General features: G+C 42.3%; 1 protein-coding gene across 1 annotated transcript; it reads left to right on the top strand.

Moving 5' to 3' along the window:
• Positions 1 to 5630: 5630 nt before the first annotated feature.
• On the top strand, positions 5631 to 19992 carry SERINC1 (serine incorporator 1). Its single transcript, XM_088521977.1, has 10 exons — positions 5631 to 5770; positions 11128 to 11289; positions 12109 to 12302; positions 15338 to 15417; positions 15605 to 15742; positions 16591 to 16760; positions 16865 to 16955; positions 18040 to 18181; positions 18303 to 18533; positions 19751 to 19992. Exons 1-10 carry the CDS (start codon positions 5732 to 5734, stop codon positions 19887 to 19889), a joined length of 1386 nt encoding a protein of 461 aa, XP_088378103.1. The 5' UTR covers positions 5631 to 5731; the 3' UTR covers positions 19890 to 19992.
• The last annotated feature ends 1028 nt before the right edge of the window (positions 19993 to 21020 follow it).

Raw genomic sequence — 21020 nt, 5'->3', positions numbered from 1 at the left:
CCTGCTCTTCGGCCCACTCAGACCAGTTTGCAGTTGCTCACCCTCACCAATGAATCACGTGCTTTCGGGCTTTCAGAGCTACACGTGTATGAGAAGTGAGAGGTTATTTTGGCCTCGGCGTGAGCAGCCCTGTTTTGTTTATGAGGCCGGGTGTAGGAACAAGGCCGGGGGAGCTCTCCCTCCCCAGCTGCAGGCCTCCCAGCAGGACGGTGGCAGCTAGAAGCGCTCCGGTGTTACGAAACAGCTGCACGAGGACGGCACAGGGCAGAGCAGCCTGACATGTCACCAAGGCAGAAGCAGTTCATCTTACTGCTAAAGCGTGAGGTGTATTTCAAATAAAGCATTCTGCTGACAAGGTCTATTTGCCTAAAGCAGCATCTCTTGTGATATATGAAAGCTGTATATGGCAGCTTTTAAAGCATTTTCTCTCTCTGCTGTTGTTGTAATATTGATTAGTATTTTTTTACATGCAAGGGAACAGAATACAAGAGAAATTCCAGTCTGTCAGTATGGATCCTGAGCCGTGGTCCCCTCCAAATGCGTGTTGAAAGATGCTTTCATTGAATCCAGTGCGACCAAGTTCCCTGCCAGAGGTTTGAGAGTAGGGGACAACTAATGTAGTGCCGACCACGTGTCCTTCTTGGCCTCTCAGGTCCTCTCTGATGTACGTGCCAGCTCCCTGGTAAGGTGAGGTAGGATGGGTTTTGAGAAGACAAATGGAAACTGTGTCTGTTAGAGTCCCCCAGCTGACAAAAAAAGAAAGGGTGTGTGTATGAGAATTCGTTCCTTGATGAAATCCATGAGTTTCTTTAGATTTATCCTTTAGATGAATGATACAAACACCAAGGTTTGCCTCATCAGACCACTAGGAAAGCAAGATGGGAAGAGATGGAAGGTTGTCAGCACTGGGTTCCAAAGGCGTCCGTCACAATGGATGTTATGAGGTACAATGCTGGGAGCAGTCTGAAAAATGCCACATGTTTAAAATCACTGAGCCATGCTGTGCCATTCAAACCGAAGGCATTTTATTGTATTACAAATGTTAAGAGGAGGCAGCATTATGCAGCGATGTGGAACTGTGTTGTAACTTATGCCTGCAGAGTAGCTTTCCAAGCAAACAGTAACAGTAACGGGGTGGAAAACAGTTGTCCCTCCCCATCAAAATGACTGTGACGAGGCCTAATAGGAACTTTGATACCAATCTTCACTAAATCTTCATTTAATCTTCAATTGCTGTAGATGGAGTTTTGCACAATCTGAAGATTTTTTTCTTCCGTTTCACGGTAGTAGTTTTGTAAAACTATTTCAGATTATTTTTTCTATATACGTTTTGAATTCAAACATATTTACAGAAAAAAATGTATACTGCATTCATAATTTTTTATTAAAGGATTTATTTTTTGGAGAAGACAAAACGTAATGTTATAAAGTATATAACAATGCCTCACCACTTAAACCTACTGCATCATTTGACTTCTATGGGTATTGCTACAGCAAAAAGTGTGTAAGAGAAGGATCAAGAAAAATATTCATTCTGTAATCCTATCTATTTCTTTGAATCAGTTTAACACCTACGCCAATCCTTAAAAAAGCAAAAAGCCAACCAAACAAAAATATCCTCTGACTTTAGGTATCTCTGTTCTGAGTCTTTGTACAGTCCATCAGAAACGGGAATTTTATTCTTTTGTACTCCATTCCTCTTTGAAAACAGAGCCATAACCTTGGCTATCATAATCTGTTAGCAGAGAAATTATCACATTACCTGTTCCGGGTTAACTCATTAAAGGATAAAGCGGGGGGTAGGTAGATTTTTTCAGAGGGGAGAAAATTTCATTTAAATATGGCTTAAAATGAGTGAAATCCATAGTTCTACTGTATACACACATTTACTCTAGGAAATACGTCCTTGTAGCCTGTTTTTCTAATAACACTGTTGAGCGGAAAAAGCTCATCTTCAAATCGCTGATTCCCACCTCGGGGCTGCTGCCCAAGTTTTTGGGTGTTTGGTTTTCTATTCTTTAGGCTGCACTGCCCTCTAGGGCTCGGAGCATCCTCACACGTGCGTCAGCGCCCATGCCCACAGAGTAAAAACCTCCCTTGCATTTCTGCTTCGAGGACTTTTTCTCCTCAGTATTTTATGCTGATGCTTAGTAGGAAGATGCTAGAGACCTCCTTAGATCTACGTTCCTCGTTTTTGTTTGTTTTGTTTTGTTACTTTTTCTCCTAGGCATTTTTTTCCCCTTGCGATCCTTGCCTGGGGAGTCCTGGAGGTATTTCTATATTTTTTTAGAGATTTAAGCCTGCTGGTGGTGAGAGGCAGGACGCTGCTGTGCAGTGCTGTGTTGGAGACGCACGAAGCCCTAGCTCCAGGAGCACCAGATGCATGCAGCTCATGCCCACTGAAGTGGCCACAAAATCCACCAGGTTCAACAGATTTTTTTTGACAAAATGTTAACCTCCTGCTCACACAGCACATATTCATGGTCCGTATGTTTATATTGCTTAACGTCCTGGATCTGTGTTGGGCTCATGGGCTCAACTGATGTCTACTGGAAACATAACATTTAATCTACACACACCAGCCATAGAGCACCAGACATATGTGCACTGTGTTTGCAGCCTCCTACTTGCTTGCTCCTTCAAACAACAAATGCAATGAGCAGCAACTCCGTTGCGGTGGGCAGAATTCATGCCAAGAAGCATAAACTCCCTGCACCTGAAGTAGGCAGACCTCCCGTGCAGGGATTTTTCAGGGTTCTCACTCTGCTTATCAGTTTGTTGAAGCATTAACAGAAAAGTATGGATTTGAAAAGCCTTGCCTGAAAAATAAGCCTGCTTAGTTTGCAGCTAGCTCTGTATAGCTCTCTCTTCCTCTCACTAGCCAGAAGACATGAAGTCAGAAGAGAAAATGGTAATGGGCTTTTCTGCAGAAGGTAAGGAAAGTGTCTGGCCGTGCACAGGGCACCCTTGGACTGCAAGAGGATCCGAGCTGATGGAAAGTAGCTGTGCAGGGCATGGAATAACTAGGTAGTCTCCAGCATGGGAAAGCCCTCATTTTGCAGAGAGAACAGCTTCCTAATAAGGAGCTCACTAACACAAGATAAGAAAAATCCCAAAAGTGATTTAAACTACTTGGGTCCTGTTATTTCTCTCTCCAAAATTGAGAGCTACCCAAACAATGGATGATGATCCAAGAGGTTCAGGGTGAAAACTGAAGATCACACTGGGAGAGCAATCTGAAACAGATCTCTAAGTAGGGTGGATTCCTTCCCCCTCAAACTGAATAAAATTTAAGCACTGCAAAGAAAACACAGAAATAACTCAATCCAACAAGTGCCGAATGAGCACTGGTTTTCCAGTGGTAGTTGGACCTATGGGCACTAGTTAAAAGAAACCACAGTACAAAGAAAAGTCTTTGCCATCAGGGTTGAAGGTAAACAGTGTCCTAACTATTTCCATAGCTGCATAGGAACAGCTAAAAGAAATTCCAAGCTCCTAAAGAATATTTTCAAGAAACTGCTAGTTTCTACCCAAGCAAGATTTTACATGATTATTTAAAGGTGTCAGTCCAGTTTTATGACTTGTAAAAGAATTTGAAGCCCTGAACAGAATTTTCTGTGGCAGATCTTCTTTCCTACCATTTCTTAGAAAGGATGTGTGCTGAACAACTTGCTTCAGTAAAGTGTACATAGTGTACACTTCAGTGTCTTTTCACAGTTGATATTAAAAATAACAGAGCAGGAATGGCAACAGAAACAGAGAACATTGACACGATCTAATTTTTGGAAGAACACAGGTCAGGTGGAAAAAAAAATACAGTTTGCCTTGGCTATCAGGGCTTTTTGGAAAAAAACAAAAACAAAAAAAAAAAGTGAACTAGGAAGATCACAGTATATTGAAGCAAAATAAAGCAGTATGGAAACTTGGGGGGAGGCTTGGAAATGTTTCCCAGGGGAGAGGGAAGGGTATTCTGTTTTGAGACATTAGAGAGGCAACCAGTTCACTGTTCAAAGGCAGCCACAGTGCCTGCTTCTGCACGAGGCTCGCGGGGTGTCCTGGTGGTTCTGCTTAGAAAACAAAGAGTGCGCACTTCCCTGGCTCTAATTAATGCACAAACATTCAGATTTGCTGGCAAAAGTGGAGGGACTTTAAATTTTCTTCCCCATCCACCTGCTCTTCATTTGCCAGGGTGAAAACACATGTACTTCAGACCCAAAGACCTGGTGGCCACCGGCAAGGAAAGCTCAAGGAGGACAAGACGTATCTCAGCTAGCAGTTGATTCTACTACAGCCTCAAACACCTCCGTTTAGCAACATTCTTACTTTTGAGAGCTTTAAAAACTCATCTTATCACTTTGAAAAGACAATGTGTTTTAGTGCAGTTCATCATTCAATCAACGCCAGGAATTCTGTCTACTTACTTTTGGAACAATTAGCTATGACTACTTCACTAATTATTCCCATTTCCTTTCTTATTATTGAGCAACAACCAGCATTATATCTTCAAATTGTAAAAACTTCTCAGCCTTTTTAGCAATTTATTTTGAAAATATTATTACATATAAAATCAATTGTGATACATTTAGCAATATTGACAATTAGCAATTTAGAGTCTGAAAGCTTGGCTGGGTGAAAATCCAATCCGAGCTGCTGTAATTTCCTACATTATCAGAAGCCTGTACTTGTGAGAGACATGGGAATATTCCCCCGTAACCTTTTCCTTAATTTGTAAAATGAAGCCACCTATTTTTTTACTCCATATGAAATGTAGTGCCTCATGTTACTTTTTTTTAAAAAAAGCTTATTTATTCTCCTTATTCATTAAATATCTGCTTTTCTTCCAAACACATTTGACAAATGAAATAGCTGTATTTTTTTTAGTATCACTTGTTCTTAGTATTTCTTGCACTATTAAGATGTACATTTTCTCAGCTCCTTGGTCGCCCCAGGGTCACTGGGAGAATCTGACGTGCTGACAAGTTGATACAGTATTGCTACACACTGAAGGCCATGCAGAAGCACCGCACAGATAAGTGAGACCTTGGCCACACCCACTCAGCTCCAAATGATTACATGGTTCTGGTAAACGCTGGGAAAACAAACCAAGCACAGATAACTGCTACAGGACAGGCTGACCCAAAGGTCTGGGCAACATCGTCCCTCTTTTCACCCACACCTCTGTTAAAGTATGCGTGAGAAAGAATAAAGGAGAATAGCCGCACTCCCAGACATTTTACATGCTTGTGTCTTCCAGGGGAGGTAAACCACAAGGTGACAGAGATGCAGGTAACCACAGCTAACTGCTTTTGTTTTTGAAGGGAACCAAAAAGGTTGGCCTGGGGCGATGGGGCCAACAAAGCCACTGGCGGTTCACGATGACCACGATGACCACCCAGATCAGCGAGCCATCGTGGAAGCAGCCCTCACACAGCTCTCCAGCAGGGCGGCGGGGCCCGAGGCCGGCCCGCAAGGCTCACGGGCAGCACCCGGCAGTTCCCCGCTCTGCCCTCCTGCTGAACCAGCTCTCCAAAACGTCCGCGAGGGGAACGGCAGCCCCCCAACCGCCCCGTAACCGCCTCGGAGCCGCCGCCAACGGCCGCCCCGCCCCGCCCCCGGAAGTGACGCGCGGCGCAGCCGTCCGGAAGCGCCGGCAGGGCGTAAACAAGGCCGTGGAGGCGGGCGGCCGAGGCGCGTCCATCTTGGAGGAACCGCAGCTCGTCACGTCCGCGCCATGGGCGGCGTCCTGGGCCTCTGCTCCGTGGCGAGCTGGGTGCGTAGCGCGGGCGGCGGCGGTTCCCTTCCTTCTCGTGTCCTCCCCTGGCGCCGAGCCGGGCCCTGCGGCGGCGCCCCCGCGCCTTTGTCCTCGGCGGGGCCCGCGTCGCGGCCTCCCCCGCTCCTCGGGGAAGGCCCTTGCCTGCCCCCCACACCGGCTAGGGGGAACCGGGATGCGCCCCCCGCGCAATTTCCTCTCCCCTCCGATTCCTTCCCGCGCCGGGATGCGCGGGGCGGCCCTTCCTTGGCCGTTGCTTGGGTGGGGGGAGGGGCGTTACCGAGCCCACTGTTTTCTTATTTATTTAGTTATAGTTTGGCAAATATGTAAAGAGGATGAAAACCATTACGGAACGTCTACATAGAGAGTTTGACGCTTGTTTCGGGGGGAAAAAAATCACCAGCGGTCTTTTTCCCCCTGCGTCAGTCGCAGTATCGAATTCCTGTCCTCGCGTGTCTCCGAGCGGCTCCACCCTTTGTAGCATCTTTGTCTTGTCGAGACGGCTCCTGCCTTTTGCTCTGCAGTGATGTCACCCACTCTCCGTGAGCGCCCTCGGGTTTCTGAACCCTCAGAGATGATAGTTCCAAATGGCTCTTATAACTGTTAATACTGTGTAGAGAGGAGAAAAAATAAATAAATAAAAATAAGTCTTTAGGGATGGTGCACAGAGGATATTCCCCACTGAAGCATCGTTATCTTATCATCCTTAAGTTATCAGGTGTCTCTGCAGATCTCCTTGTTATGCAAATAGATGCAGTTGTGTGGGTTATGACTCAGGTGTTTGAGATGAAAATGTCAGTAGGGTTTAAAAACCTAAAGCTTTCTATATCAAAATCATGGCTTTGTTCTTGGCTGTAATTAATTATTTATATATGTGTAACCAGGAACTCATACAGCAAACTTAGTGCTATCATAAAATCTATCATTGTTTTATACTCCTATTTTTTTGGGCCATAATGGAACAAAACGTGAGCTTTGGATCTCTTGGTAGAGGATGTTTAACTAGAGGGATGCTATTATTTTTCCTATTGCTTCTCTAAATTCTACAGAGTGATCGCAGAATTTGTAAATTGTGTATTGGGTAAAAGATGAGCTTTCAAGTTGATAAGCCTGTAAATAAGCTACTAAAATGTTGATAACCTAAGGAAACACTGTCTGTGTTTACCTCTCTTTAATTAACATTTCAAACACCACTTAATGAGTTAGGCACATAGGTTTTAAATTAGTAGCAGAATGCAGTTAACTTTAAATTTTTAAATTATTGTTAAATACTAAGTGGCAGTGTAACTACATGGGTTAATTAAAATGCTCATCTTAATATAGATTAAACATTCAAGTGCATAAACAAGCTTTTTAGGAAGTGACTGGGACTTGTGGTGTATACCTGCTCTTGAATGTTCATTTTTGTGCAGAGAAGTACTTTCCGATTCAGGTAACAGTCTTCTGAATAAATTAGTTCACAGAAATGTGTGATCCCAATTAAATGGGATTTGCTTCCTTTCGCTGAGAGGGCCTAAACAAATCAGTCTTTTCTTTTTGTTGTTGTTTGTCTTGTCTTGTTTTCCCTGATGGCTTTGAAGTGTCGATCTTACTTTCCTTGATTAAATTTGCAGCTAACAAACGCTTTGACGTCTATGACAGTTCTCATAGTAGGAATCCGCCTGCATTTCTGCTCTGTAGGGACATGTCCGTATAAACACAGTTCCTGACTTTGGGCAGGAAACAGGCTGGAAGGGCTGTGGCAGGAAAACCATAAGCAGTGGAGCTTTTGTTGGAGCAGGAGGGTGTCCCTGCTAGGAAAGCTGCAGACACCGGCAGCGCCGCTCGCTTGCGCTGGGCAGTTTCTCTGCAGGACCCCGTGCTGTGCCGTGGGAGCTGTCGCGGGATCAGGCCTCGGCCCTTTGTTTCTTCTGGATACAGCTGTGTATGCCGCGATTGCTGCGCGTAGCTCTGTCCTACGCTGAACTGCGCGCTGGCCGTGTGGGGTTTTGCTTTCATGTTAAGGGCAAGGATGAGCCGGGGAGGGGCTGGGGAGAAGGACCTCAGCAGGACTGTCATCTCAGCTAAAAATGCACTCTCCACTGTTCTGTCCTGCCCTCTTCTCTCTGCTGGGCCTTGCCTGTGTTGGGCTGAAGCAGCTCAACTGCTGCTTCCCTCACCGTAATATTTTTAACTAGGCAAGAATTGTGATTGAATTGGATCCTCCAAGCATCTTAAGTAGGATGATGTGGCTGAAGCCTTACTAGGGCTAGTGAGAGGCATGCAGTTAATTTCGTACATAATATAGTCTTTGCCTTAGTAAGAAGATTACATTTCATATTAAAATTTTATCGGGAGTGAAGCAATAGTACTTTCAGTGCACTTGTGTTTTTTTTTTTTTTTTTTTTTTTTTCCTCCCCCTTTCCATCTGTGTTTTGCATTATTGATCTTACTGTGTGTTCTTCCTGCAATCCCACTGGCTTACAGAATAGTGACTACTCTAGCAAGCATGAATTAACTCATCTCTCCAGCCGCTACTGCCAAAATAAGCGTGTGGGTCATCTTTTTGTCATTTTCCTCAGTAAACTCTGAGCTGCTGATTTTTCTTAAAAGCTTCCTGGAATGTAAATTGGTCAGTGGGTTCAAAAACTATTGGATAGCAAAAGATTTTTGCAGTCATGATTAATTCTTATTCTAGTTTCCTTAAGAACGCAGACTAAAAGCTAGGCAAGGAGTAGGTCTCTGCCCACATCTGTGACTATTGACCAGAAGGATTCACTTTAAGTGTTGGTCCGGGTAGTAATATCTTAACTGCTTGTACAGTAGCTGTTGTTCTGGGGAAAAAAAATTCTCTTTTGCTTTGTAGAAGTTCTCTTTAAAGAAATTGACATAAACTGTGCTCTTACTTCATTTTGTGATTAGATGAATATTAGATTATCCTTTACTCTGTTCTTCTTGAAATCTCTTATTAATTAAAAATTTTTGCACTAATAGTATAATAACATATATTCTATTTTGTTGAAAGAAAGAGGGACTCAAAGGCTGTGACATGATTCCTTGCTGAAGTAGCCAACTTGTATGAACCAGTTTCCTTGTTCAGGGCTATACCTGACTACAGCTGGTAAGAACATTGTGATGAGCTGTTTTGGGACAGATTGTTATACAAGCTCACACGTGAGCTCAGGCTCCCCATACAAGGGTAAATGGAATGCACTGCTCCCCTCTGGCTGTGTTTGGGGAGGAGATGGTCACCTTGCAGGCGCTGCAGCCTCCCACGTGCCTGGGAGCACCCAGGATATCCAGCGTCAGTTTCCTGCCTGTTCTTTGATGCAATTGGAAGTTGCCCCAGTTAAGAGCATTTAATAAGCAGTTTGACATGGGGATTCTTTAGGGAATCGACTCTTGCACTAGGCCGTCCTTGCACTGAGTTTTCTGCAGCCCATAAAGACAGGCTGAGGTCCTGCCCAATTCAGCTTTTCATTCAATGGTGTCTTCAAAAGTGCTACTGCTGACAGTAGCTACTGCTGACAGTAAGCTCATGTAAGTTTTGAGTGCAGGCAAAAATTAATCCAGTATTTGTCATATGTTTCCTGCTTACTAAGTGTAGATGCCCTTAATATAGTTGCTTGCTATCAACACTGTCATGCACTTTGTGCTGCAGTAATGCTGAGTGGAGGTGAAAAAAGACAAAAATGCATGAAATACTGTCTTCTGCATACTGAAATAGTTACAGATATTTATAATAGTTATAGCAACTCATATTCAATAGATTTTTCATAATCTAGATAGGCTCACTTTTAGGAACATGGCTTTTAATTCTGAAGTTTGCTCAGTTAAAAATGATTTTGTAGCATAGTGAAAATGTTTAGCTTTCTCATCCTTGAAAAAGGGGGGTGGGAAATACTTAATGTGAAAGACCTAATTTCTAGGATGTGAGTCTTGTTGAACCTGTTTGAACAGATAATCTGCTTCTTTTCCTGAGGGCTTCTCCAAGGGCATCCCCACAGTCTGTCCACTCTCCTCCTCAGGCCCTGAGGCCTTCCCAGCAGCAGCCGCCACCCTCTGGAATTTGCTTTGTCAAATGACAAAACTTCTTGTCTCTGGCACTCCATTGCCCAGCTGACATGAATTGATGAATTGTCCTCTGGCAATGTGACCACACTTTTTTTTTTTTTTTTCCAAATGTGACTGGGTATCTTTTGCGTAGTAATTCACAGCTCTGTTTTTATCCGCTGACAGAGATGTACTTGAGTATGTGGTAGGATGGATAGAAGCTGGGTTTTACCCAGCATCTCTAAGGGTTCGAAGGTTTTGTTGTAGTTGAAATAGAACAGCACTGGCTTAGTGAAAGAGGTGGTGACTGTGCCAAGGAAAACAGCTGTGCTCTACCTTGTCCTTGCATTGCTAGATTGTGCTTAAACTCTGAAATATGTGGCCTCAAAAACTTAACTGCTCATTGAGATTTCTCACAATTTTTTAGACAAAATAATTTTTCTCTATACAGAAATAAAGCACATTTGAAAAAGGAAATTTTGAGCTAATCATTCTCTTTTTGTTTTCCGCTTTGCTTATGCTTGCTTGATAAATGCAATCCTTTCGCTCCCTGCCACTCATTGGGTGGCAGAAAAACTTTTTTTTTTTCTCTCCAGTGAAATAGCACTATCTGCTCTCTTTTATTCCTTTAATTTTCTTTTTAGGGGCAAACCATGTTGAATGGAAGTTTTTTGTTTGTTTGTTCAGCTATATATGCATTTTTTTCCCCTCAGTGTATTTGGTGGTACAACATTCCTGTCCACCTGTTGATATTTTGTGGAAATGATAATACATGTACTGTCTTTTTGTTTTATTCTTGCAATTTATAACTATTTTACACTGTGTAAGTTAATTTTACCATGTAGTTCCCCAGAAAGGATTACAGCCCAGCCCTGCCAGATGCTGAAGAGGTATCTGAGCAGCAGTTGCTTCTGAGATTTTTCTGCAGCATTTTCATTTAATCTTCATAACTGTGGCATGCTCTTCGCATTATGTAGTAGTTAACAAAAAAAAAAAAAAAAAAAAAAAAACCAACTCTTGATTCTTATTTAGCTAATATAAAATTCAAGTGAACAATCCAAATCCAATCCTTATTTTCCCTGAATTGGTCAAGGATTACTTTTGAGACAGAAAAATAATCTTTGCTGCACAGAGTTTATTAGGAAGAACCACCATGGTTGATAGGAGGGTCTGTGTCATGTCATAAGTGCCTGTCCTTTCCTAATGATGAGACGTGTGGGATAAGGTGTTTTCCGTAATGACTTCTGATAATCTACACAACAGAAATAATGACTGAAATTTGGTAATATGGAATGCTAAAGAATTTTGTTTTGTTTCTCTGTCAGGTACCATGTCTGTGTGGAAGTGCCCCGTGCCTGCTCTGCCGATGCTGCCCCAGTGGAAACAACTCCACCATAACCAGGCTGATTTATGCCTTCTTTTTACTCCTTGGTGTGAGCGTTGCCTGCGTGATGTTAATACCAGGAATGGAAGAGCAGCTGAAGAAGGTTAGGTTTTGTCTGTTCTAACATGCTTTTTAAAAACAAATGTCTCAGATCTGTTCTAAATGATAGCTTGTATACATGAATTTAAGCTGTGTTGCCACCTGTGCTTTAGAATCACCATTTAATTTGGTATATCAGCTATATGTCTGTGCATGAACTTGTGGAATGGTAATATATTAGTTACAGGAGAGCTTGCAGGTTTCAATGAACTTCAGTTGCATATTCTGTGGTACTGTTAGACTTATTTTGTTTTGTCTTGGATTTTCTTTAGCAGATAAGCATGCTTTTGGTTTACAGGTTTATCATTTTTAGAGAGGCAGATGTTTTTTCACTGTGTTATAGTAACCACATTAAAGATTGAATGAGAGACATACTAGTGACCTGTATAATGTTACTTCTTATTTCCCTCTTAAAGAGGTCTAAGCAGGCTGCCTTTTCTTAAATCAGGAACTTGATAGTAGTGTGAAGCCAGATGTACCTATTTTATTCATTATTTCCCGATTCAGATAAAAAAGTGGAAACTGCATTTCTTTGAAGAGTTATGAAAATAATTAAGAATAAATCTTAGCAGGAGTGTTTGCCGAGAACCCTAATGGGTTTCCTTGTGTGTGTGTGTGTGTGTGTCGGGGGAGTTTGTTTGTTTTTGAGCGAGTTCAATGTTTTGAGTTTGTGCTTGTGACTGTACAGCTGCTCAGTATGATGTTTTGCAGCAGGGCATAGTGGTTGCATGATGTTAGGAAACGAATCTAGTAATAAACTGCTAATGTTTTTGCTGACTTAAGACCTGTTATGGATCACTGCAATGCCTTGTGTCAATGGCAGATTCCTGGATTTTGTGATGGAGGGATGGGCACCAGTATTCCCGGCGTGCATGGCCATGTGAATTGCGATGTGTTGGTCGGTTACAAGGCAGTGTACCGTGTGTGCTTCGGTATGGCCATGTTCTTTCTTCTCTTCTCCTTACTGATGATCAAAGTGAAGAGCAGCAACGACCCACGAGCAGCCGTGCACAATGGGTAAGATACAAAAATGAGGACTGAGATGGTGTGTGTGATACAGCTATTGTGCATATAAAGTGTGTGCCTAAGCAGCTTTGCTGCTCAACAACAAACAATTTCTTAGTAGCTAGAAGTCTTGTTGCAGTAGAGGGCACTCAGTTATTTGAGTTCTTAAAAACATGCCAGATTGTTATAAAGAGGAAACAATGTGCAGAGCTGTCAGTTTTCGAAGTCTTGGCTATAACAATGGGTAAATCTGGAGGCTTCTCAAGATTAGAGATTCTGCTTTTTTCCAAAGATGATAAAATTCAAAGGTGCATAATGGTATTATGTTTCATTTCACGGTGATCTTTCTGCTTCTAAAAGCCTCATCTGTCCACTAGGAATTCTGTTTCTCTCAACTTTCATGTTTGCAAGGACTTGCTCTTAGTTGAGCAGTTCTGATTTGAAAATGAGCAAAGAGATAAGATTATTATTTAGTTTTACCTGTCTCTTTGCCCTCTGCTGTCTTCTCCTTGCTTTCCTCCTTTACATAAAGAAAAGATGTTCGCGTTAAGTTTGAGCTCTGCAGTTTCTCCTTTTCTGGTTTGCTGTAGCTAAGATTTTAAGTCTTACCATTATAGTGGAATTTCAGCTTGCGAGTTGTCTCAAGTGATAGTTTTCTTCCGGGCTGAACTTATGAGCCGTGTAATTTCTTAAACCAGAGAAATGCAAATTGTTGTAATAGGGGCTGCCAGACGATGCCTAAAACCATTTGTGATGCTTAGTCTTAGTGAGCACAGATTGCTCAGTCTAGTGCTGTTTTCAAGCTGATTAAGCTTAATGGGGAGCTATGGTTAGCTGAGCCATAAAGATAGAGAGGTCACTTTATTTTGTATTCAGTATTACAAAAATACTAATCTCTTAACATAAAACGAGAAATAATTTCAAAATGATTTCTGTAGACAAAGAGAAAATAACCAGGACCGAGCAGAATATTGCTTAGGTACATATATTCTTTATTTAGGGTTTAGATCTAAAGAAAGGGATGCTGGATATAGTAATGGTAACATAGGTTTGGGAGTGATGCATTAGCAGCAATAGCTCAGTTCAGCTGCCTTATTTATTTTTTATTTATTTTTTTTTTTAAAAAAAGAAACTACTGAAACACGTGACTGATTGGCCTACAAGGGGATTCTAACACTTTAAGTTGAGCCGTATCTCATGTAACATCTGTAGAAGCCATAGCTTTTAGGTTGGGAATTTGAACCCTCAGTAATATTTTGCAATGTAATCTTTCTGTGAATGATTTGAAGAATTTTGAATTTGTCCAGGGATTCCTATGAACTTTTCTGCACCTGTTGCCAGTGTGTGCTTTCCTTGCCTTTGTAACAGCAAGTAGAATCGTTTCTTGCGTTAGGATAGAACTCAATTATAGCGTGTTCAGAAGCTTGGTGCTGGCTTGCACTGAGTGCACAGCAATGGTGAGTACTGGTTTAAGTATGCTTCTCAGCTGTCATGTAAGCTCTATAGATAGAGCATTAAGATCCTTTGAAAAGGCCTGGAATTAGAGATAAAATATGAACAACTTGGAACCTCACGTAACAGAGGTTATTGATATAAAAATTCCAATATGTGGATTCAAAAACTAGTTCTAGAAGGGTATGTATTATAGAATGACTGTTCAGCTTTGCGGCTGGTTTTGGTCACTTTGTTGTGTCCTGCTGTAATCCTTTCGTCCTATATTCTCCACTTCATTTCACGTAGTTCCTCTCTGCACAGTTGAAGCTTATTCCTCTAAAAAAAAATGTGATCTCCTCTTCTGGCAATCAGGCCAAACTATGTGAAAAGATGGGAGAGGGTAGAAAAACTGAGAGCCAGGCAGCTGTTGGACATGACTAGTTATTGCCTGGCTTGTGCCATGAGTCTCTGTGCTGTGTTTGGCTCGGGAAGTCTGTGTAGTTGCCACAGGGCCTTTATCTGGAGCTGCCAGTCACTCTGGTCACAAAAATTCTGCCTTCCACCTTCAAGTTTTGTTGGGTAAAACTTTTCAATTAGAAGTTCCCTTTGTAACCTATTCGAATACTGTCTGTACTTGGGGTGGGAAGGGTCTTTAAAAATCTATCCTTGTCATCTATCTAGGAAGACTTTCTTCCAAGTTTGCTCATGTCTTGTCTGGGCTTCTTTTTGCTCTTTGGGCAGCTATTTTTACATGTGGCAACATGTACAAATACCTGAGGGGAGAATGTAAAGAGGATGTGGCCCTGTGCCACGTGCTCTAGGTGTCCTTGTTTGAGCAGGGCTAGATGAGCTCTAGAGGTCCCTTCCAGCCTCAACCATTCTGTGATTTTTTTTTTTTTTTTTTTTTTTAATGATCTTCCTTGCTTCTTATGTAGGATGCTTTGTCAGATATATTTGTGTGTAATGATATTTTTTTCTCCCAAATGTCCTGCATCGTAGTGTGAATATCGCAGGCCTGCTTGTTTTTGTTACTGCAATGTCAAGGCCTTGACAGAATCTTTGTAAAATAGGAGCATGGCGACAGTTTTAAAGTGTTACCAATGTGCAGCCTTTAAGTAGAGATCAACAATGTGAAGACTTGAAAGAAAAAACAAAAAGAAAACAAAAAATACCCAATTTAAATAGTTTTGTCACTTAAGTGATGAAGTTCAGGTGGTGGTGCTGCAATGTTTATTTTAAAAATATATAGCTTGTTCTATAAATACTGGCTTCATAAAGACTTCTTTCCCTGAAAGTGCAATTTGAAAAAAAAAAAAAAAAAAAAAAAATCGGACAATGAGACTCCACCCTAGTTTCGTGTGCAATATGTCAGTGGGATAGTTATGAAGGGTAAGTGCTGTTCTCTGTGGTAGTCTACTACAGTTTAAGCATTGTTTTCTAGCAAAATAATAAAGCAGCCAAGATCTTTGTCTAAGTAAGAAAGATAAAAAATGGTTTTAGCAATAAAGTTGTGAGTGGCAAGGTTTTAATGTTCACTGCTTTGCATTTTGTGCACTATTGACATTTTGTGAAGTACATCAGACTTTAATGATTGCTCAACTTTGTTTCCTTAGATTCTGGTTCTTTAAATTTGCCACAGCCCTAGCAATTAGTGTTGGAGCCTTCTTCATCCCGGAGGGACCTTTTACTACTGGTAAGAGGATTTTGCCTCCTGTTGTGTCATAGCACAATCATAATAATTAAGTGCATGCGAATATATATATATTTTTTAATGCAGCTGCATAAATGCAGCTTTTGACGATGTTTAAAGAGAGACATTAAGAGAGAGGGTAAGATACCTATGGTGCTGAACTGGTTTTGCTTTATCTTCTCTTTTATAGTGTGGTTTTACGTAGGCATGGCTGGAGCCTTCTGCTTTATTCTTATTCAGCTGGTCTTGCTTATTGACTTTGCTCACTCCTGGAATGAATCTTGGGTCGAAAAAATGGAGGAAGGAAACTCAAGGTGCTGGTATGCAGGTAAAGGAAACTGTGTTACAGCTAAGAGTTGTGTGGCTCATTGTACCCTGAGGACATAGATTTCTGAGCGATGCGTTTTACCGGGTTGCAAAAGAGGAGTTTTCTGCAAAAGCTGCTTTTTCTAAGATGGTGCCGTTCAGCTGCATTATCTTGTTGCCCTTTGGGTGCCAAGTGGCAGGTGGGACAGCGTGCAAATAGTAGAGTCCGATCCTGAGGAATAGGGCATCAATTTATGATAGCAGAAAAATAGTAATTGTGACTTTTTTTTTTAATGGCTGCAGACTTTGTTATGTAGTGATATTTCCACTCAACATGAAGTTAGGTTTATTTTTAACCAGCACAAGTAATTGATATTTCTTTCTCTCTGCCTGTTGGTCATTTCTCTAAGATATACAGTGACTGAAAGGCCAAGACAGTGAGAAAGAGTGCAAATCACCTCACCAGAGAAATAATATGTTAATTTAAATTATCATATTTGAAATTACCCTAAGCCACCTCAAAAAAACAGCACAGCCTAACTTCTTGTAATGACCACTTCAGTTTAAAATAGGAAGGAATTTGGAAGCTAGATTGTTTTACCCCTCTTAGGCAAGTTTTTTTTTTTTTTTTAATTTTGCTTCAAGATATTGTTAATATGTTCCTTCGTATTTTGTCTCCAAGCATTGAAGAATCAAACATGGCTTTAAGCTTCCCATTTGTTGTGTTGTCTTTGTAACACCTCAAATAAGAGTAGGACCCCTTTCTGCTAGGAGCTTTCAAATGTGGAGTAAAAAATACATACATATTATATTATATGCATTTTTCTTTACATGTCAGTGCTCATAGCTGCTTTCTACTTCTCTTCACAGCTCTGCTGTCTGCTACAGCTGCCAATTACCTGCTGTCTCTTGTGGCTATAGTGCTGTTTTATGTTTATTACACTCACCCAGACGGCTGCTCCGAAAACAAGGCGTTCATCAGTGTCAATATGCTGCTGTGTATTGGTGCCTCTGTGATGTCCATTCTGCCAAAGATTCAGGTGTCCTTTTAATTCTTTCTCCTTTTTTTTTTCTTTTTAATTTCAAACAAAAATGAAAATTCTTATTAATGGCTCAATTTGTTTTTTTGACTGCCTTTTTAAAGGAATCGCAGCCAAGATCTGGTTTGCTGCAATCTTCTGTGATCACAATTTATACAATGTATTTGACCTGGTCAGCAATGACCAATGAACCAGGTAAGTGCAGCAACAGTACATGCTTTTTTGTTTAAAAATAAATTTTAAAAGTAGTAAATCTTACTTCTACCTTTACGCAAGGCAGTATTAGAATGAAGTACTGTGATATTGTTACATGTGGGAGTCTTGGGGAATCTACCCTCCAGCCCCACCAAAACCTCTTAGTTTACAACACTGAAGAGGATAGAGTTCTTTCAGAGAACTTGTTTTTTTCTACTCTTCTCATGTGTAACATATGGAAGTTTTTTACAAATCACTGGTAGAGTTGTATTATTCTAAAACTTTCAGTTTATGGATCACTGGAACTCTCCCAGGATGTCTGGGAGAGTCATCTCCCTACCAGTCTTCTTACCCTGCTGGCTGAGATACAACTGATTATATTTTCCCTAATTAATGATTTTTCTAAAAATGCGATAATAAAAGCTTTAATGATTCTTGTGTCTGAAAACAACTGAACTCTTTAGAACAAGTATTGTGAAATTCCAGTGATTAAAAAAATAAATTGTCAGATATTAACCTCACCATTTTTAACGGATCTCTGGAATGGAAATGGCCCTTTTTGGCTTAATTACGAACCATCTTTTATGTTTCTGTTTAACAGCACAGGTGTGAGTTGTATTTACATACTGCAGTAATTATGAGGGAAATAATATTATATGACTTTCACCTGTTTCATCTCTGTTATCAGTGGATGCTGTGGAGTGGGGAGTGTTAACTGACTTAGTAGCTAAGTAGCTGACAATTTCTAGCACTTGAGGTGTTGTGAAATTTCTAACTTTAAAAAATTTAGTATGGAGGATGCTTTTGTGGCATCTGATTTTGAGGTGGAAGAGTATAGTGTTTGATGCATAACTTACTACAGATTTTAAAAATACTCTTCTTTTGTCTGTTCAGAGAGGCAGATGTTGACATAACTGAAGCAGAAAAATGACACTACACTATATGGACCAAAACTAGAGTTTTTAGAGCCTTTTTATGCCTTAAAGTCATCAAAACCTCCAGGTTGCACTCGGTGTGGTGCCATGCTTTAAAATCCTTGTTCTGCTCTTGCTCTGTGTAACCTCTGCTGTTCTTTCCGTGACAGATCGGCGCTGCAACCCCAGCCTGCTGCGCATCATTGGCTATAACACCACCACGACGCCAGCCCCGGGCCAGGTGGTTCAGTGGTGGGATGCCCAAGGAATCGTAGGACTGATTCTGTTCCTGTTGTGTGTTCTCTATTCGAGGTCAGTGTTTTTCTTTTGTCATTTTAAAAATCCTCTTAACTTGCGTTACCTTTTGATTATCGGTTTTTGGATACGACTTCTGTTTGGTGAATCGTGCTGTGTCCCTTCCTGCCGACCGCAGCATCCGGACATCCAACAACAGCCAGGTGAACAAGCTGATGCTGACGAGCGACGAGTCCACCCTCATCGAGGACGGCGTCCCCCGGAGCGACGGCTCCCTGGACGGCGACGACGACGTGCACCGAGCCGTCGACAACGAGAGGGACGGCGTGACCTACAGTTACTCGTTCTTCCACTTCATGCTCTTCCTGGCGTCGCTCTATATCATGATGACGCTCACCAACTGGTACAGGTGAGCTGCGCCCTGTGCCAGGGCCGAGTGCCCACCTTGGTGCAGCCTGCGGCAGGAGGGGGCACGGCGTGACTGAAAGGGGATGTGGGTCTAGAGCGGGGCTTTCCAAAGGAAGAGCATGTGCTGCCTGCTCGGTGTTGAGTGAGTCGTGGTGGAAAATCAGCCCGCCTCGTTGGCAAGCCTCCTGCGTGCTCTCTTGGACAACTGTCGCGGTTCGCTGGCCTGCTGAAGTGCTTTCTGTTGAGATGAGCAGGGTAGAATAACTTCTTAACAAAAACTTACTCAACGTAGGTAAACGCTAAGTCTGTCTGGTGCAGAGAACAGGAAAGGGGAGAGTAGAAAACAGACACTTGCTGTGTGTGGTTGCTAGTGGTCAGGAAGCTGCTCCCCAAAACATCCTCAGGGTAAAATGGCCTTCTGGGGGTGTGTTTCTGCAGACACCTCATTGTGAGCTGGTGGTTCAGTCTTCTATTAACCTGCTCTGTTAGCAGCTTGAACTGAGATTCTCCAGGATTAGAAAGGTTGAAAGTCTCTAGTATAATAAATACAGTGTCGAAATAGCAAAACTAGAAAAAAACTTAAAAAGTAATGTAACAGAGTCCTGCCATGGAGTTGTTTTGAGGCCTTGTTTAGGGTCAATATGACATCAAGTTTGTTGATCCTTCTAGGAGGATCTTCTGACAGGGGAATTGCAGTTACTTAAATGTATAAAGGAGAGGTTCCCCCTTAGCCCAGATGGCTTTGTCTGATGTAATTACATGTATAACAACTTTACAACTCCAGGTGGTTGGATTAAAAAAACCTAGCCCACATTTGTGGGGAGGAGGAGCACAAAACTGTTCGCTTTCGTGTCGTCTTTTTTGTCCAAGCAAAAGCTGTTGAAGTGATTTCCCACCTCTGTAGTCCAGACCTGTGTGTGTGTCTCCTGGTTTTGAGCTTGTTCTCTGCTGCTGCCCTGGGAGCACAGTGGGCATGGCTGGTTTTGCTAAGCGGGAAGGTGTGCAGTGAAAGGGCAGTTGCTGGCAGGGAGCTTCCATACCGCTCGGCTTGAAGCCGTCAGGCCGGCGGAGGGTAGGGAAGGTGCTCTCGGAGGCATCCAGCCAAAGTGGAAATGAATATACTGTGAAAAGGGAGTGCGCAAGAGGGACTTCCTGCGCTAGCCTGTCCTGTCAAAGCAAAAATCCCAAGCGATCTCTTTGCTTTTCCTCCTCCTGCAGCCCTGATTCTTCTTATGAGACCATGACGAGCAAGTGGCCGTCCGTGTGGGTGAAGATCTCCTCCAGCTGGCTCGGCATCGTGCTCTACGTGTGGACTCTGGTGGCCCCGCTGGTTCTCACGAACCGCGACTTTGACTAGGCCGCGCTGCTCGCCGGGGCTCGTGCTGCGCTCACCTTTCTGAAATGAACAGTGTTCAGACTATCGTGTAGCTGTAAATACGTGTGTGTGCGCGTGCTATTCATGTAGTACTCCCCACATTATTCTGCATGGTTATCTCGAATCATGTGTGTCTGCCATTTCACTGAATGACCTCTAGCTGAGCTCGGTGACAGTTGCTGTGCTGATGGTTTTCATAGAATTACTCCAAGATCCTGTGTGGCAGGAGCATTAGATACAAGATCAGGACTTTGGGATCCCCCACTCCCAATTGTGTTAAACACTAAAATGAGGAAACCCCACTTACTGTGGGGGTTAATTAGGTAATGTAACAAAACAGCGTTAGGGCAGGCGTTGCCAGCAAAGGAGGGGCTGCCTTTAATAATCCCTGTGGCCTTGATTTCCAAGTCTGGGATCAGCAGTGGTCAGGTGTTGCAGAGCTTTACTGGACACTCTGCATTATTTTGGCACTTAAAAGCCTGACTGCTTTTCTGTATTGCGGGCAATAATACTCGTGGCACAAACGCTGAATGCAGAAGGTTGCACCCAAAGTTGCACAGAAGCCAGTGTCCCTCATGGTGCCGTCGGGTCGGATGTGCCCCAGTGCAGACACAAGGACACCCTGGAAAAGCAGCAGTTCTGCTATCGTGGTCAGACGCATGTTTTTAAGGCACCTGTTTACAATACGAATCTATGCCCTTTTTTTTCTTAGTAACTTAGGTAGGATAACTCTGCTGTAATTTATTGCTGCTTGGTGTGCCATTTTTTTTTTCTTGGCTAACTTAAAATCATAAAGGTTGGGAGGAAGCAAGTGGTGAAAACTGCAGGCCCTTCAGAGGGAACTTTTAGGGTATTATGTTTAAAAAAAAAAAAGCAGAGGAAAAGGAGCACTGAGATTGCGGTAAGTAAAGGAGGCTTGCATTATCTAAGACGTCGACAAAAGTGTTTCTTACTGTGTTCGGGGGCTCTAAAATTTGGGAGGTTTTCATGTATTAGATATTTTGCCCACTGTCCCTGGCAAGTTCATTGCCACAGATGGACTTGGGCCTAGAAAGTCTAATTCTAGGCATGAAATACACTAGATCTCTTTTTTTTCTTTTTCTTTTTTTTTAA

The sequence above is a fragment of the Tinamus guttatus genome, unplaced genomic scaffold, assembly GCF_059628265.1.
Source record: "Tinamus guttatus ecotype Peru unplaced genomic scaffold, ASM5962826v1 Tinamus_guttatus_pri_ptg000141l, whole genome shotgun sequence".
NCBI classification, from domain to species: Eukaryota; Metazoa; Chordata; class Aves; order Tinamiformes; family Tinamidae; genus Tinamus; species Tinamus guttatus.
Note: the sequence above shows the minus strand (reverse complement) of the source record. Positions and strands in the feature narration are given on the sequence as shown.

Excerpts from the sequence above, each read along its gene's own strand:
- SERINC1 (XM_088521977.1), top strand. The coding sequence starts at position 5,732 with ATGGGCGGCGTCCTGGGCCTCTGCTCCGTGGCGAGCTGG. Across the intron at positions 15,418-15,604 it reads GGAGGGACCTTTTACTACTG|TGTGGTTTTACGTAGGCATG; the intron begins GTAAGAGGATTT and ends TCTCTTTTATAG. Across the intron at positions 18,182-18,302 it reads TTGTGTGTTCTCTATTCGAG|CATCCGGACATCCAACAACA; the intron begins GTCAGTGTTTTT and ends TGCCGACCGCAG.